The 17,259-nt window shown below is 39.8% G+C and overlaps 1 protein-coding gene across 1 annotated transcript in view; it reads right to left on the bottom strand.

Moving 5' to 3' along the window:
- Positions 1-15,940, bottom strand: part of si:dkeyp-14d3.1 (transmembrane protein 132C) — a 115,937-nt gene extending 99,997 nt beyond the window's left edge. Inside the window, exon 1 of the mRNA XM_028414212.1 lies at positions 15,895-15,940. Within this exon, the coding sequence (XP_028270013.1) occupies positions 15,895-15,940 (46 nt within the window). The remainder of the gene's footprint in view (positions 1-15,894) is intronic.
- Between the last annotated feature and the right edge of the window lie 1,319 nt (positions 15,941-17,259).

Below are 17,259 nucleotides of genomic sequence, written 5' to 3'. Positions count from 1 at the left end.
AGTGGTGATGATGTCCAGAGAATAAATCCTAATATTGTTGGAGAACGCCTGATGTTTCACTGAATGTACATCATAATGTTTGAGTTGTGAGTTATACACATCTACACAGATTGTTCACAAAGTGACATTCAGTAAGAACTCTGCATGTTGTCATCATTTCTTCTTATTTTGAATTTGTACATGGTGTACTAACTGTACTTATGATTGTGTTGCGCAAACGTCAGCATACATGCCAGCACACTAAACTAAGATGCAGAACATGGCTGATAAACAGATCAGGTTATAGCACAGCCAGCGGCTGAGTACTAGTTCTTTTGTTTTGGGACAGATTTAACCTCTCCACAGCCACCTAAAGCAATTTTTGAATGATGAAATCAGACTGAGACTTAACAAGCACACACTTTATTTCTGGCCATGGTGCATGGATTTGTAATCTCTGTGGGCACTTGTCTGTTTTCTGTGTAATCTAATTTCTAAAGCACTACGCAAGCATGCAGCATGGAATAGCCTTACAAAAGGTTTAGCTCCAATTACTTTGGTTGTCACTTAAAAATATCCAATGATAGGGATTATTACACTTACAGTTTAGGTTTCAATTACAAAAAAAACACATACAGTACACTCAATTTAGGCTTTCTAGTTTCCAAGGTCACCAGTCGCAGGTTTGTGTCAGACATGGTGGTGCAGAGGAGAAGGGTCCCAGGTGAGTGCTAACTAGCCAAGCAGCACCCCTCATGCTGAGGGTCAGTGCTAGAAAATCTAGAGCTGGAATAGGACTGGCGAAGCGAAAAGCAGCCTTCATACTCAGAGAAGCTGAGTAAATGAACAACCAGAATAGACAACACGGAGGAAGGCAAGGCCATGTTGCCTCTGGCCCCTCCTGGTAGTATTAATATGGGTGGACATAGTACTGACTGGCTGACTGGGTGGCTGGCTGCTCGGTTGCTTGTCTTTCTACTCTGTCACACACATCAAGACAGACAGACTGAATGTTGGAAAGAGGAAGGTACCGAGGAGAACACTGAAACAATAACAGTGAAGCACTTTTTGTCAAGGTTTATAATTGCACTGTTTTTCGCCCTCACAGCAACCCTGAATTATTCTTACACTTTGCTATGAATGACAAACAGGACAGTCTAAAACATGAGGGATGAGAGAAAGCTCTCAAGTCCCATTGAATTACCCAGATCATATTTCTCACCATGTTCAATTAATAAGGGCCATTGAATTTGTGACCATGCGTCAGGAATAATAAATACAATATTTCCTTCAAGGATCATTTGCAGATGATTTATGCTTCTGAGCCACAAAGAAATTCAAGAAAGAGGGACTGGTAGAAGAATCAATACATGACACAGTATGGTATTACTTCATGTCAGCCTCCATAGAAAAGAAATCATTCAGGCAGACGGAGGTCTGTGGAGTCTGGTAAGTAAGAAACATGGAAGAGAGAGCCACAGAACAAAGTTTGAGAATCTTCAAAAGGTAACATGCTTTGTAGGTGACTCTGTCTATAATATGAGCTCAACTCAATGCACAATAATTGCTCTTGATTAGGGGTCAGCTTGAATTACTATGTGTGTGCGTGTGTGTGTGTGTGGGTGTGTGTGTGTGTGTGTGTGTGTGCGTGTGTGTGTGTGTGTGTGTGGCTCAGTTGGGGATGTTTGTTGCTGCACTTCTAATAGATGACCACATTTAAGACACTAAGAGCTAATAAAGAGTAATGGGACTGTGGCTTCACAGGGGAGGAGGAAGAGCTATTTTGAGTTCATGAGAGAAAGCATCATCTTGGGGATTAAAGAGTATCGACCGATGAAGAGTAAATACTGCAATGCTGTGCCACTGGCCTATTTGGTAAAATTGTGGATGGAAAAGATGAACCTATGTTGGACACTTCTCTTAGTGGCTTGGAAGGTCAGTAGGGATGTCATTATGGGGATGCTGAGAAAGGCCTCCAGGTGCTGCAAGGAGGCGCGGTATGCCTGGAAGAGTGTTATCACAGCAGGAGACTGCAGATTGAGAGGCAGCAACCCTGGGTATCCTGGGCACCCTGCAGGCAGAGAACAACACCTCCTTTGTGTCATCCACTGCACATGGCTCAAGGGGAAAGACGCTGGGGGATTTTGGCTTTGGTTGGGAGGATCAGACAAGCACATGTCTGTTTGCCAATCAGTATTCCTATGGGCCATCCGGACTTCTCTAAAACATAAACTAGGCTTCTTAATGAGTCTTTACCCCTCACAGTGGCCTTCATTGAGAAACGATATTGTAAATCAGGCTAAATACAGAGGCATCACTGGGGTCAGACGGTCACTTTGTGTGTGCAAAGGGATGGTCAATAGTAAGCCTATAGCTTTGAAAGGAAAGAAGAACAACACAAACCCAACAATTACAAAGCAAATACATTGATGGGACGATTTATAATCCTTTTTGTATCATGGAAGACAGAACTACAGTTCACCTGACATCACCACTGCACCACATCAAAGAAAATCAAATTATTATAATATTAAACACAAGTAAAGGAGATTGATTGTGGATGGTAATGCCTGTCTATGATATCGCAGCTTGAAAATAGTATTCTGTCTCTCTAATGAGTGTGAGGAATAAGAGGCAGCCTCTGAAAATGAATCTAAGTGTGAAATGAGCCAAAACAAGCTCTTCTTCTCCTAAGGTCAAAGCACATCAATAAAGACTTGTACAAAAACCCAATGAAGTTGTTTGGGTTCAACCATGGTCCATTCCAAAAAAAAAAAAATCTCATACGGAAGTGTTAAAACTTCCGTATGAGATTTTTTCTTCAGTCCAAAGCTGTGAGGGTTTAGAGGGTTTGCTCAGGATGATAGCAGTAAAATCTGTAAGTTTAAATCAGTTCATATAGTCAGTACAGAGAAAAAGATTTTCCTCCAAAACCCTTTATTTATAGCAAGGTGTGAAAAACAGAGTTAGTAAATGAAAGACTGTAGCAATGTGTCTCTGTCCCAAATCTACTGGTAAACCTCTCCCCAAGGTCACCTATAGGATGATCAATTCTGCCTTTAGCTCTCCTGATAAGGCTGAATCTCTAGAAAGGCAGCCATACTGCTGTGACTCTAATGTATTTATGAGTATAGTGTAGACTTATGTTGAACAGCACTTTGACCTTAACTTGCAGTACTTAATGCGGATGCTTAATATGGATGAATGCATCTGGAAGTAAAATTTGGAAGCAGAAAACAGGCATAGATTCACTGTAAGCGCTGAAAACGAAATGCAGTGGAGAGTGTAAAAGCTCCCAGTGGTGGGAGAATGTTTATATCACCATGTTTTCTTATTACTGGTGAAGGAGGTGATCAACCAACACAGCCTTATGAAGGTCGACAATAAATCCGAGATATATGACACATACTTTTATGCTAAGAGAACAAATGATCATATTGCCTGACATCGTCCAAACATAAGACCAATACAGTGGGAACAGTCAGTGCTAGAAGGTAGGTTGTGGACAGTGGAGGTACAAGCAATGCGGCAGACTTTCACTCTGAGTCCCCCCTGACACCATGAGCTGTTTTTTTTGTTTTGTTTTGTCATTCTCTCTAAACTTTGATTTTTTTTTTTTCCTGTGGTTAAGTTTTGTTTTTAATAGTGGGAGCATTAATAACCATTTCCTTCTGCAGCTGCCACTCTTGGGAGCAAGTTGCTGCCCTAACAAACACATAGAAATGTGGCCAGAGAAATATGCAGACATGTTCTGAAAAAGTAGCATCATGTTTCATTTTCCAGGTTTAGATTGGTGTAACTGTGCATGTAATGTTTCTGCTAGTTTTATACAAAATTGTTACTCCGCTAAAGCATTGAGTTTTTTTCTTTGGATTTTTCACAGCATGCCACAGCATGGTTTAAGAGTGGCTCCTACTACAAACACAATCTGAAGGCTTCATTAAGTGTCAAGTAAGTTGGAAAAAAAAGAAACTCCTGAAGAGTTCTTGGTAACTTACAAAATAAATCTGAGCTGTCAGTCAAGCAGACATATTTGGCATGTGCCAATCTGTGAACATCTCACTGAGCAATAACTGGTCCGCCAATAGACATTCACTGCAAACATATTTGAACGTGTAATACACACATAAAACTCAAATATTCTTCAGTTTGTAGACATAAATTTGCATCAAACATTGGATTGCTTTGAACCATCTGCCTTGTTGGTACACCCATCATCTTGGATGCGACACTTGGTATGATAACATAAGCTGTGTCAACCCACTACACACTAACTGTGAGTTGTGTCCTTTGCATGCACTGATGAAATGTACATGTAGCAGTGATTTGTAATTTGTGATATGATATCCTCCTTATTTTCCTATTTCATAAGGAGTGAGTCCAGCAGTTACAACAGACCCCTGAATACAGACCAAAGTCCCTCTTTCCAACTCACTACAACACATTCTAAAATATATCATGGGATAAAGAGACAAAACTAGCAATATTATGTTAATTTGACCATATATTTCTGTATGTCCCTTCTGCCTGTTTATGTTCAGGCTATATGTCAAACTACCTACATACATTGAACTCATTCTCTTAGCACAATTTGTTTTGCTGTCCAATAAGCTGCAATCACACTACAACTGTACATATCAGACTGTAGCACTGTACTGTAAGGTCATTGTTATGTGATGGAAAACTTTAAATCCTTGGAAAATATGATGTCTTTTTCTCTGCAGAAGTAAATGTCCATTCACCCCTCACTGTGTGTTACCTTATGAAAAGGAGCTTTTCATGCAGCTCCAGAAACACTGAGTGTAAGGTTTAACCTAAAACCTGCCAGAGAGGGAAGTAACTTCATGGACAAATTGCTCTATTTTAGGCTATGGAAAGAAAGCTATTAAAGCAACAGGGGGAAATGTTTCTGTTCCAGAGTAGATCTTAAGAAAAAGCATTGTTTTTCACATTTTCAAAAAAAGTTTTTTTTTTGTTTGTTTTTTTGTTTTTTTAAAGAAGTATTTCCAACTGCCAGTGCCAGTGGGGTACATTTTGTTTTCAGAGCCTGGCTGTCCAGCTGCCAAACTCAACTGTATCCCCATGATTGACAGCAACTCATTCTACACTCAAGTGTGTAGGAATCCTCGAAGACCGGGCGATTCCTCTTGAGCCAACTATACAGACGTTAGCTTTCTAATGTGTTGAAAAAAAAAGGTAACAAAACACAAGCTAATTATAATTTTAGTTCTACAAACATTTCTTGGATGAGGAGTTGCTCTGCAGGCAGAAATAAACTCTGTTTGAATTAATCCTCAGCAGGCCAAGCTAAAGCACCACAGTGTTTCCTGCCTAGCTAATATTCCAATGAGCCCCAGTGAAAAGCAGAGAGGGAAGAAGAAAGGCAATATTATGAGACTTAAATTCTTGTGTAAAAAAAAAAAAACAAAAAAAAAGTTAGGTGATCGCGGCATATTCGATTAACCCTGCAAGCCTTTATACATGTTTTACATGCCAATGTTCATCCTGGATCTGTTTTTAAGATAATACCAAGCTCAGGCATGAGGAAGAGAAGTCAGTCGTTTACGGGGTATTTTAAGCTATTTGACTATTCTCTGTAGAGATCCTACTATTCCATTCAGTTTTATTAATAAACTAAGCATGTTTTGAACATTTCTATCTCTGAATTAAGAGTACACGGAGTTTAGATATCAGCATTATGAAAGACAGACAAGTCATGCCAAAGTTCTACACACACACACACACACACACACACATATATATATATATATATATATATATATATATATATATATACTATGTATATGGCATGAAAAATAGACAAACAAAAAGCAGCTCTCAACAAAAACAAACTGTGCCACCCTCCACATCTTCCATCTTCATCCACACATAACCTCATTGGAAAACATTATTTCATCCATACATTTATTCTTTTTTTCAATTTTTAGTAAAGAATGTAATATGTGTATCTGCTCCACCAGCTCTGCTGCACCAGCTTTCAGGTGGAGAAAACCAAGAAAATATATTCTAGTACAAAAAAAGAAAAACTCCTGAAAATGGATTCATTATAATAGAAAATGCATTAAACAGCATTCCACATGCTCCGTCATTACCAGAAAAACAGTAAATAATAAAGTGGGAGAGCATGTTATCACCTATTCCCTGTCAACTTTATAGGTTACTTCTCCAGAGTCACTCAGCCTTGGTAAGATAGCTGAGGTTTGAGTGCTTCTAGGGTTGATATGTTTAACTGTGTAATTTCCCTTTCACAAATTAGCTGGTGAACTCCAGAACATGCTGTAAATCTACATGACTACTGTGCACAGCAGACGACAGCAACACTCTATTAAAAGTATTGCTGAAAGGATGCAATCATTTAACATCTTGAATTCTTCCTCATTAAAAACAGTAGCCATTTTTGGCTCTCAACCACACAACCTTTGCCATTATCTTGGCTAGCATACTGACAAGTCCAACCCAGGTGGGAGATTTAATTAGAAAGTAGTTAAATACACCATTGTGCGTTTAGAGAATTTGTCTACATTGGCTTTTAGCAGCAACTTGTGACTGACAAACTGAAGCCAACACAGTAGTGCCAAAAAGGTTTCTTGGATGGTCACTCCAGAAGTGAGTCAAAGTTAAGTGGGTGCAACTGCAGATCACTTGCTCACCTCAGCTGCAATTCCTCTGCTCATATTTGGATGTTGTATGTCACAGGTGGAGTCAGACACCAGCAAGATGGGAACAATCAGAGCCGCAGCACTGAGCCTCAAACCCACTCTCTGGGATATCCCTTGGACTAAATGGAGGGTATGCATGTGATGTCATGCGATGTGTATATCACTGGCTGTCTGCTGTGGTTGTTAGTGTTCATGGACCACTGCTATGATGGTAAATTTTGAGAATCACCGTTGAGTCCAACTGGCTTTAATTTACGCAAATAATCACCTGTTTTACGCTCATTTTCAGTTTTCCCTACTGAAGGCAGCCATGTTGCTGGTTGTTTTATTCAGCCCAAGTGAGGCAATGACATCTGCGCATTCCCTCTCTACATCAGGGACCGTGTGCCCAGCCCTTACAATCTATGATTAGCTTTCCAAGATTTGTCACTCATATACACTACAGTAAATCATCTGCTAGTCCATGTTCTCACGCCAACAAGCAACAGCATCTCAGCTAAGAATCAGTTATTAAAAGTTATCTACATGAACCCAATTAATTAGAAAGCAACCTCAGAGCATGGTGGTATTTTTGATTTGTGTGCTCAAGTAAGAGGGTCATTTGAATCAGTGGACGGCAGATAAAAGGAGACATGTAGGAGAATCTCTTACTACGTATGAGTATGGAGAGATGTGCACACTCGGTGCACCACCATTAATATGATTTAGCCCCTTTCCAACAGTGGGTTCATACTCTCTGTATCACTGCTGCCCAGTTGTTATAGCATGGCTCTATTTCTTACAACATGAAGAGATAGAACCAAAAATAAATCACAAGTTCACTTCGTAGTTGCTTGTGTGAAATTGTGCGACTCTAGATCCCTTATCAAATAATGGATAGGATTCTTCTGTACCCCACATGTTCAGGTTTTATGTACTGTGTATGCTTTTGTGTTAGGTTTGTCTCAGGAGTGAGTTTGTGTTTACTGTGTCATATTGCAGCAAAGAAAGGTGATTCCTTATCTGCCTTCATTCACAGCACGCTGCCGTCTCAGAGATCAACCTATCGCTTGCTGCTGGTCAGCTCACAGTACATTTTCAAACATATTTCTCATTTTAACGAAACTTGTCTAGTTGACATGCAGATCAGTTCCAGAATATTTCTCTGGATGAATGACGCTGGCTTCCATCTATGAAAAGACATCCATTTATACTTACTGCTGTGCTTTTTCTCACTGCTTTTCCCTGTCATTTGGCATATAACAGAAGCAGTCATGCTTACTTCAAAAATTGAGGTGAGCACAGTTTGTAGGATAAAATTCACATATTCTGTCAGTGCAATATATACTTGTGTTAGTTCCAGACATTTTGTATAAATGCAACCCGACAGAGAATCCTCATTTTGGAAAACATGAGCCGGCAAGAAAAAGCCTTGTGGTTCCTTCACTCTTGCGGGCTAAATTAGCCATCATACACATGGCATGTGCAATTACGAATGGAGTGCAGATTACATCACTCTGAATTTCAGCAGTTGCCATTGTCCCAGAACATCTAATTACAGCGCCTTCACACAATCTTTAAGGGTCTACGAGAAAGCACAAAAACAGCATGAAACAAGACAGCAATGTAATCAAATTTAGCCCAAAGGAAAAAAAACATTTGCCAGCTGTTTGTTTGCACTTATTTCAAGCTTATAGGAGAAAGGGGAATAGTTAGCATGTCTGTAGAGCAAATCATATCCAGGCCTGCATCAGTGTCAGTGGATCTGAGTCAGGAGTAGTTGATGGACATGCGGGTTGAAATCAGAGGGCAATTGATTTCCTCAGTTAATATATTGAGAAAAAAAATCATTGCAAATCAAAACCATAAAATTCAGGGGGGACAACAGAGTTACAAAATCAAATCTATATTTCACAAATTCATATCCATATAACTCTTTACTGCTTGCTATTTTAATTACTGCTATAGAAGAATCCTTCTAGGCATTTAAGAATGCCAACTCAAGCAGCAGCCTCCCTCTACTGTCATCTAATGAAGTTTAAAGTCACTTCTGAGGTTTTATTCACCATCAACACAGTCAATAATCTGCCTCCAGCTTATATCTGTGAATGTTTAACCCATCACACACACACCAGTGTCCTCCCTTCAGTAAACTTCTTGTAGAGAAATGCTTCACAAAACTCTAAGTCAGTCCTTTCACATGGCACATACAATCTACTAACACCCACTAACACTGCCACATAAAAACAGCTAAATAATATATCATACATGGTTAAGTCTATGCTACTAGAAACATTCTGCTTCATGATACCTGTGTTAGGAGGCAGGTTGGGGTTGGTGGGAGTTCAAGTCCCTCTGACAACCCCCAGCTGTTTTGTTTTTGTGTGCTGTTAGGTATCATTTTACTTGTGGTTAGAATTAGGCATTAAAACTATGAGTTATGGTTATGTGTTGTGTTAAAGGTAGGTAAGGCCCAAATGCAAACCACTCAGAGGCAGATCTGGAACAAAAGGTGAGCTTTAATAAAGCCAGACAATCCAAAAACACCAAAAACCAAAAGAGTCCAAGAGTCGAAGAAAACTAACAGAACCCAGTTACAAATAATCAAATCAAGAAAACAAACAGGTAGTTGAGATTTATTGCCACCATTGACCTCACCTCACCGGGTTTGTCGCACCATATGTACCATATATATTGTGTACTATTCTCATGTGCATGGCACATGTTGCACATTTCTACCTAGACCAACCAATGCTTCTATCTATTTAACTATGCAGCATTAATAAAAAAGAATGATATAACTAATCAACATTCTGTGCACGTGGAAAAGACATAATTCAGTGTTCCATTAACACCCTTATACAGTTTTATTCCCAATTTGAATTAAACTGCAATCATTTTTTAGGCTAATCCACTGTTATCATTGTGGTCATTCTGTTAAGGCTTGGTGTGGCTTTTTCCAATTTCTGTGAAATAGAGGGCCTCAGGGTTAAGAGGAGAATGTGCAGGCACAGATAGCGATTCAGAACGAGCCTGTTGCAGGATGTGCTAACAGGCAGCGTCACCCCTCCTGACCAGAGTGAGACCACTGAGCACCATAGGACCAATGACTCACTATTTCCACACAGTCTATGTTGTGACTGGACATCTCTAATCCTCCCTCGTCATGAGCTCACTGTCCCCTATCATGAGAGAAACAAAGCAGCATGAACACCCCATGCTGCCAAATCCTGAGGCAGCATAGACACCATGACAGCATGGAAACATGTCTTTGTTACACTTTTGAAGATCAGAATTGACAAATATCAGGACATGTTTTTTAGATCCTAAAAGTTAGCACTTTGGTGCTCTTTGTCTGCAAATGAGTCACGCTGACTCAGTAAGTTCACTCGAGGGACTTCATTAAGCTACAGCCACTCCTGCCAGGCTAACTTGTACACTGATTGTACTCTGAGGTGGCCATTACTTTCACACTGATTAGGAACCAGTGATTGTGTCAAGACTGATTGGAGGCACACACACATACACTGGTGTTCCAATTACACCAAGTACCATCTACCCAATGGTCAAAGTGTACTTGAGGTCATTTAACTGAGTTGTAGTCGATGAACCAATGATTATTGTGTAGAGTTATTGTGTTAAGCACTGTCTTCAAAATCAAGGCAGTAAAAAACATCACATTCCATGATGAGCAGTGCTTATTTGAGATTTTAACTTCATCTCAGTTGGTCCACTCTGCGTGCAGACTCTGTACTTTGTATTAACTGTGTGTAGGGGACAACAATGGAATTTAGACACTGCCTCACATAATCTTTCCAATACTACATTTGTGTGTGATGCTGCTGCTAGATATTATTAATAATAATTTGTTGTAGTGAAAATGAGAAAGAAGAAAAAAAAGAAAGACAAACACTATTCTGAACTTCAAATAAATATGCTGATTTCTTACAATGTTTTTTTTATATATGTGCTGTGTCAGAAGCACATATCCATCTAATTTATTCTTCATGCAGCAATACACTGGTTTTCTGTCACAGTGACAGAGTACAGTGGTGTTTATTCACTAGCAGTACAGACTGCTCATACGGATAAAAGTCATATATTTTAAGATTAAGTTTCAGTGGTAGTGTAAAGCTGCACGAACATACCGTTTTGAATCACAAAGAGGCAGATCACTCCCATCTTAACATGATCTAAACAATCAATCAGACACACCACAAAGAAGTCAATGGGCCTTGACAATATGTACCTGTCAGATCATTGCCTCTAACGCATTAAGGTCTGATGCCTCTGATCAGCAGAGGCAGCTCCACACACAACCAACTGCTCCGCTCTCTCAGATGTGGTGACAGCCTTTGTCTGGCCACCTGTCTGTGATTATTCAAATCAAAAATGCATAACCAATTGTAGTTATTGGAACTCGTCTGCTGACATGAAGAAAATGTGAGAAAAAGTCATTCTGGTATTTCTTGTTAAAGCTTTGGCAATAATGCTACTTTTGTCCACTTGAAAGGAAATGAAGTTGTTTAATGTATTCATACTGTACAACGCTTAATGGAGGATATATTACATAAATATCTAATATTGTATGGTGCTGTCTTAGCAGTTTCGGTTTCCACAGGAAGCTCCAAGGCTAATGACATTTTATTTAATGTATTGAATGAAACTATAATCCACTTCCTTGGTCTGGTGTTTTGAAAATACCCAACATGAAAAAACCTTGAGATTAAAGATGCAGGTCATGTTAGGTCAGGTTCCATATCTCCACACTGTTAAAATGGCTGAGAATATTGGAAATCTGGCAAGGGAGGTTCTTAGCACCCCTAGAGTCATAAATTGGCTGAAATGGTTCTGTATTGTTACACTGCTGCATTTGTAACAAAGCCCACAGAGCAAACTAAGAAAACATCAAAGCATAAGTTTGAAATCTGAAATCGTTACTCATGAACTGTGTCCCTCTGATTTGAGTCTTTTCTGAGTATGCAATGCTTAAGCATCTGTTCTTGTGTTACAGAACTATTACATCATCATATAAAGAATGCAGCACAGGAGGTGGTCACTTTAAAAAGTGCTGCTGCTGATATTTATTTCATTTCAGAAACATTATGGGAATATTGGGCACACAATACAAATTTTCAACATGTTTCTTGTTTCTTGAGCAAATGACTGTTTATTGAGTTTTAGCATCTGAGCATTTTCTAAACATCCAAGTGCCATTTGTAAAGTCATTGTCAAAACGACTTATGAATGTTTGAACTTGAGAGAGAATGAGACAGAGAGAAGTGTGAAAATGTTAATTCCTGCCTGAAAAAGGTGTATAAAGTGTGTAGTGAGGGGTTTTACAGCCTCAAAACATCTATAGAAAATTATTAAAAAATAAAGCTGACTACGGATTTCGCCTATTGCGGGTTATTTTTAGAACGTAACCCTGCAATTAACGAGGGACCACTGCAATGTGGACAATTAAATGGAAGCTCAGTTTAGTAGGAGAAACAAAATGGAGATGAAATACTTTAGACTACATCAGCCACACTATTCTATTTTATAATCATTCATTCTGGAAAGGACGAAACACTTTTATAAATGGTTCAAAGAGAAACATGGCTAAGTGCCTAAAAAGTCCTTTTCTGCTTCAGCAATGGCGTCACTGATAAGACTATTTTACATTGTTACCATGTCATCTTAGAGGCCAGAAAGTAGAGGGTTTCCCTGCTCTAAAATGGTGTGTGTGCATATCAATTTCTGACCATAATTATCATGCAATCATGGCTTTAAATCTGTATTGCAACACTGTATGACAACATAATATACCTTCAGTGAGAGATTACATTTCTTTATTTGAAGATTCCACTTGTGTGCACATCTGTCAACTAGGGTTTAATTAATGGGGTGCGCTTGTGTGGCAACACTGAACTACCAGGTCTGTCTTTGTATGATTGACGGATCAGTACACTGCACTATACTAAAAGAGAAAACGCATGAATGTTAGCACTTAGCTAGTAGCATCACCATGCCAAATGACTTCCTTAACAAGCTCCATTCTAAATAGAAATTGGCACAGTGCAAATTTATCAACAACAATACATGATTTTCTTTATATTAAATACATTTCTGGAACAGTGTACGGTTTGGTTTCTGGTCTGTGGTGCTTTCATTCTGTCGGACCACACCTACTTCCTCATAGACTGTTAACAGATTTATGAGGAGGACACAGACGCAACTATCCACTGATGAGAAAACACACAAACTCTGCATCAGCATCTTTGTCAGCTCATACAATGATGCCCCTCCCCAGGCTGGCGCGCACACACACACACACACACACACACACACACACACACACACTTTGTTTACAGCTTTTACACACTCTTCTCATTATATGATTATATTTGGAGAAAATTCAATGTGCTACAGTTACAAAGGACCAATTAACACAGGGGCAGACATGATTTGTTGAAATATTACAGGATATTATACTGATGAAATTTGAATTTACAGGTGCAAAAAAACCTCTTTGGACTCTGTAAAGCCACAATGTATGCCTCCCACACACACTTTAAGCATAATGAGTATGAAAGAGCCGTATAACATATTTAGATGATAGTCCACCTACACAATGCGTTTCAGAAAACAAACAAAAAAGGGGCACACTGACACACAAACATAGTCTATAAAACATTTGTGATGGTTGGACATTTAATATCAGGGAGGTTCAAATATCAGAGCTCCTGCTAAGCTGCTACTGTGCTTCTCTTTTCTCTTCTTCCATGAAGGGAAACTACCCAAGCCACACCAAATTGGATTTGAGAGAAAGGGAAAAATATGCCTCTTTTTATCAGTGTCCTCCAACGCAAATCTCAGAAGTACGGCACAGTGAGCTCAAAGCGCAGCTGTAAGATAGCCTTGATAAAAATACCACCGAGCCAGGGATTTCTACTCCCCTCTTTATGTTCACCGATCTGTAAATAACCACTGTAACCGAGTTAACACCAACAAACAAGCGAAACCATGTTACTGGTCTTTATCCAGCACAGGCTCATTTAAGACACACATTTACATCTTAATGACCATATGCTCCTGATACAAGTGTAATTGATGAGCCGTCAAAGGTCTGAAACAGAATGTGGGATTAGAAGTTGTCAATGAGACCTCCTGGACTGATTTCAAATCTCCCAGCGCAACAAATAGTGAGACGCGGAGTCAAGTGGAAATGAAAATACCTGCTGGACTGTTGATGAAACCAGAACCCTCCTGCTTGAGTATTTTATTACTAAAGCAGCAGTCTGGCAATTAGATTAGATCCAGCATAAGTAACAGAGACACAGACACATGATGAACTACATACCAATGCAGTCTACGCACAATTGTGACACTACGACAAATGTGATCAATTAATTAGAGGGTTTTTTTTTAATTTATTTTGAAAATCATATGTCAGCTCTCTCTCTGTGCCTCTCTTATTCATTGGTCCTTGCTTGTTCAAGGACATGAATGGTGAGGCTTAAAACACTGCCACATGTAAAAGAAGTGGAGCTGGAAGAGAGCCACAGCATCAGGGTGAGATGCCACAGCAGCGGGTCTCTCAGCAGACAATAACAGATAAAAACTCTGCTGAGTAGGCATCGCTGCATGTTTAATAAACAGTTTAAAATGTTCAAACAAATTAAATAAAAACGATTCTACAGGTCAAGTCACTTCCCCTTGACAGAGATATAGACGCATGAGGACAGACACATGGCAGGGACAACAGACAGCATGGGCTGTGTGCTTAGTACTTAAAGATGTAGACTGAAGGCTATCCTTGCTTGATCCCTTTTGGATCTTGTTAAGCTTAGGATAAAGTGAATGGAGAGAAGATTGGATATTCCTCTCAGGAACCCAAGCGAGGGTCCTCACTGGAACACACCTAGCAGCTTCAATTAGGAGAAGAGAGAGAAGACATGACAGATTTTTTTTCATATCAGGGGCAAGGCCATACAAAAAAGACCTTTAGTTTATCGCACTGACATTTTATTCAACAGATTTTTTTAAAATCTCCATCACCATGGTGAGGTCTCCTAACAAAAAAGGCACAAAGTCACACAATAACACCACATTTCCTTCCCTAATTATGGTTTCATTATTCTATGCAGACTTTTTTTTTTCGTGCATGGATCTAATCCTCTCATTTCCTGGAGTGTGTTATCAATTTTCATCACAATGCTCTGTTAGAAGTTGGTGTCCTGCAGGTTTATGACACACAATGCTCAATTAGGATCACACTGTGTATGGTTACTGAGAGGGCCCTGGCATATGGCAAACATCATTACTGTACACTTCAAGCCGGTGAGTCAGCACTCATGAGAGAGATGCTGTCCAACAACACACATTTGTTTTAGCTCTACGGGAGGAGCAGCATCAAGGTGCACAGGCACAATCAACACATGAGATGTAATTCATCAGAGTACAATTAGAGAATGTTTCTGGAAAAAACTGACCTTTCATTTTTTTTCTCACACTGGCTGCAGGCTTTTTATGTGAGGATATTTAAAAAATATGAAAAAGTTTAGAGCTGCTGGAGAAACCATTGTCAATTTACCCTTTTCTGGATGAATTAAGCCAGATCCTGCAAGGCAACCAGTGTGGATGCTGTTCTCCTCCATGTGGCACTAATTGGCTCCAAATTGCATGCACAGAAAATTAAGTTTACTCTGCTGTTGTTCTAACAACAATTCATATAAGGAAAGAAATCCCTGCCAAAAAAAACTGCCAACAGTGACTGTCACTGCTGCTGTCATGTTATGATTTAAGCTGTATGGAGATCTCTCACTACTCGAGCAACTTTTCTTGTAAAATAATTATGGGCTTTGAGATGAATGTTGCTGGAATAACTTGACAAGCGAAGAGGTAATAAAGCCTGATGCTTCAGTTGCACAAGAGAATCACTGTTATATTGAAATATTCATGAGATAACTGTTATTTAAGGCCGAGGCTGCTCTGGGTATGGTGCACAGGTGCAAAGCCACTGCAGTGGCTTCTTTATAATACATAAAATATGACTGAACAGGTAGGGACTTTAATTCTCCTCAGGAGGTGGGAGCAAGGGACATGCCATGCGGTATAAAACAATGCTACTGACACTGTTACATGCTGTAGGTGGGGGTGGGGGTGGTAGGTCTGACACAGTTTTATTTAACTTATTTATATTATTTGTAGGAAAAACTAATTAAAGTGGTCCAAAAGACAAAAAAGCAGATAAAGATTCATCTGTGCTTACCTCCCAAAAGTAACACCGCCGACTGAAGCACAAGGACATGCAACATGTTTGTTGGAGCCGTCAGAAAGACAAGAATTCCCCCAAAAATGTGTAGGTAAGCAGGAATGACTTAGTCCCGAGAAGAAAATCCTGCGTGCATCATCGTTAGAGAAAAGACATCGTTTCTGGTAAATATGTCTGATCCAATCATTTGTCTTTGTTACCGATCATACTTTGTGTTAAAGCCTTTTTACAAATGTATTACCAACTTGGTTTTATCCAGCAAATTCAAGAATTGGGGGGGGGGAACTTGCGCGCACCGTTGCAGGACTCCCAGCATTTTTTTAAAAGGAGAAAAGCTCATATGACTATCTTGAAATGCTGCATAAAAACATTTTCGCAATGATTCTTTAAAAAACAAACAACCAATTTAATCACGCATTCAGTCCTCCCTCCTCACTCGGTCAGTGCCGTCGGCATCACCAGGCTCATGAAGTTGGCTGCTTTGTACCGCATAAGTCCCACACTCTCAGACGAACGCGAGCACTTCCCGTCCAGCATCGTGTAAAAATGTTTAAAGGTAAAAAAGTTCGAGTGGCAACATATGTCAGCATACATCCACACACCCACGGCACCCTTATGAATTGGTGAAATCCTGAGCGCAACTCCAGCAGCCACGACAGAGCGCGCACGGCTTCTGTTCTCGGAGCCAAGTGTTCAGCTGCCACTTCTAATTAGACTTTGGCACCAGGTGGTTCATATGAGTCTGCGAAAGTCCAGATTCCATCCTTCATCTTTCTATGTTTATGTAGACAAGACTACAAGCTGCCGTTTCAGTGAAGCTTACGCATTGTCAGCCCGTCCAATGCGCGTCGAGAGGAGCGCAGGGGGAAGAGAGCCCACAGCAGTGACAGTAACTGCCACTGTCACACGCTTGGAGGCGTTTGGCGCTTCAGAAACATCACACACCAAAGATACTGTTAAGAATATATCGCATTTTTAAAATCACTTTTTAAAAATCCTAATTTTCTCTGACTGTAAGAAGTGTTCATCCTAAAACTGGATTGTCAGAGCGCGTTTAAGTCACATCCTCACCTTACATGTTTGCTAAAAATGGGTCACAACTGACCTCCAAGCACAAAAAATGACTTTAAAAGTTATTATGGGACATTTCTAATGAACTGCATGATTGCGCCACATGACAGGCACTAGCGACCCCGTGTGGGAACAGCACTGAATGCCATGATGTTGATCTAAAGGATGTGGACCAAAGGCAAAGGACTATTTTAACTGCAGGATTTCTAATAATGAAAAACAAAGTACAAACATTGAAAAAGAGACAGTGAAAACACAGTGATGATGTTCTGACCGCCAGGTTGTTCTAAG

Source organism: Parambassis ranga, chromosome 9, assembly GCF_900634625.1.
Source record: "Parambassis ranga chromosome 9, fParRan2.1, whole genome shotgun sequence".
Classification (NCBI taxonomy): domain Eukaryota; kingdom Metazoa; phylum Chordata; class Actinopteri; family Ambassidae; genus Parambassis; species Parambassis ranga.
Note: the sequence above shows the minus strand (reverse complement) of the source record. Positions and strands in the feature narration are given on the sequence as shown.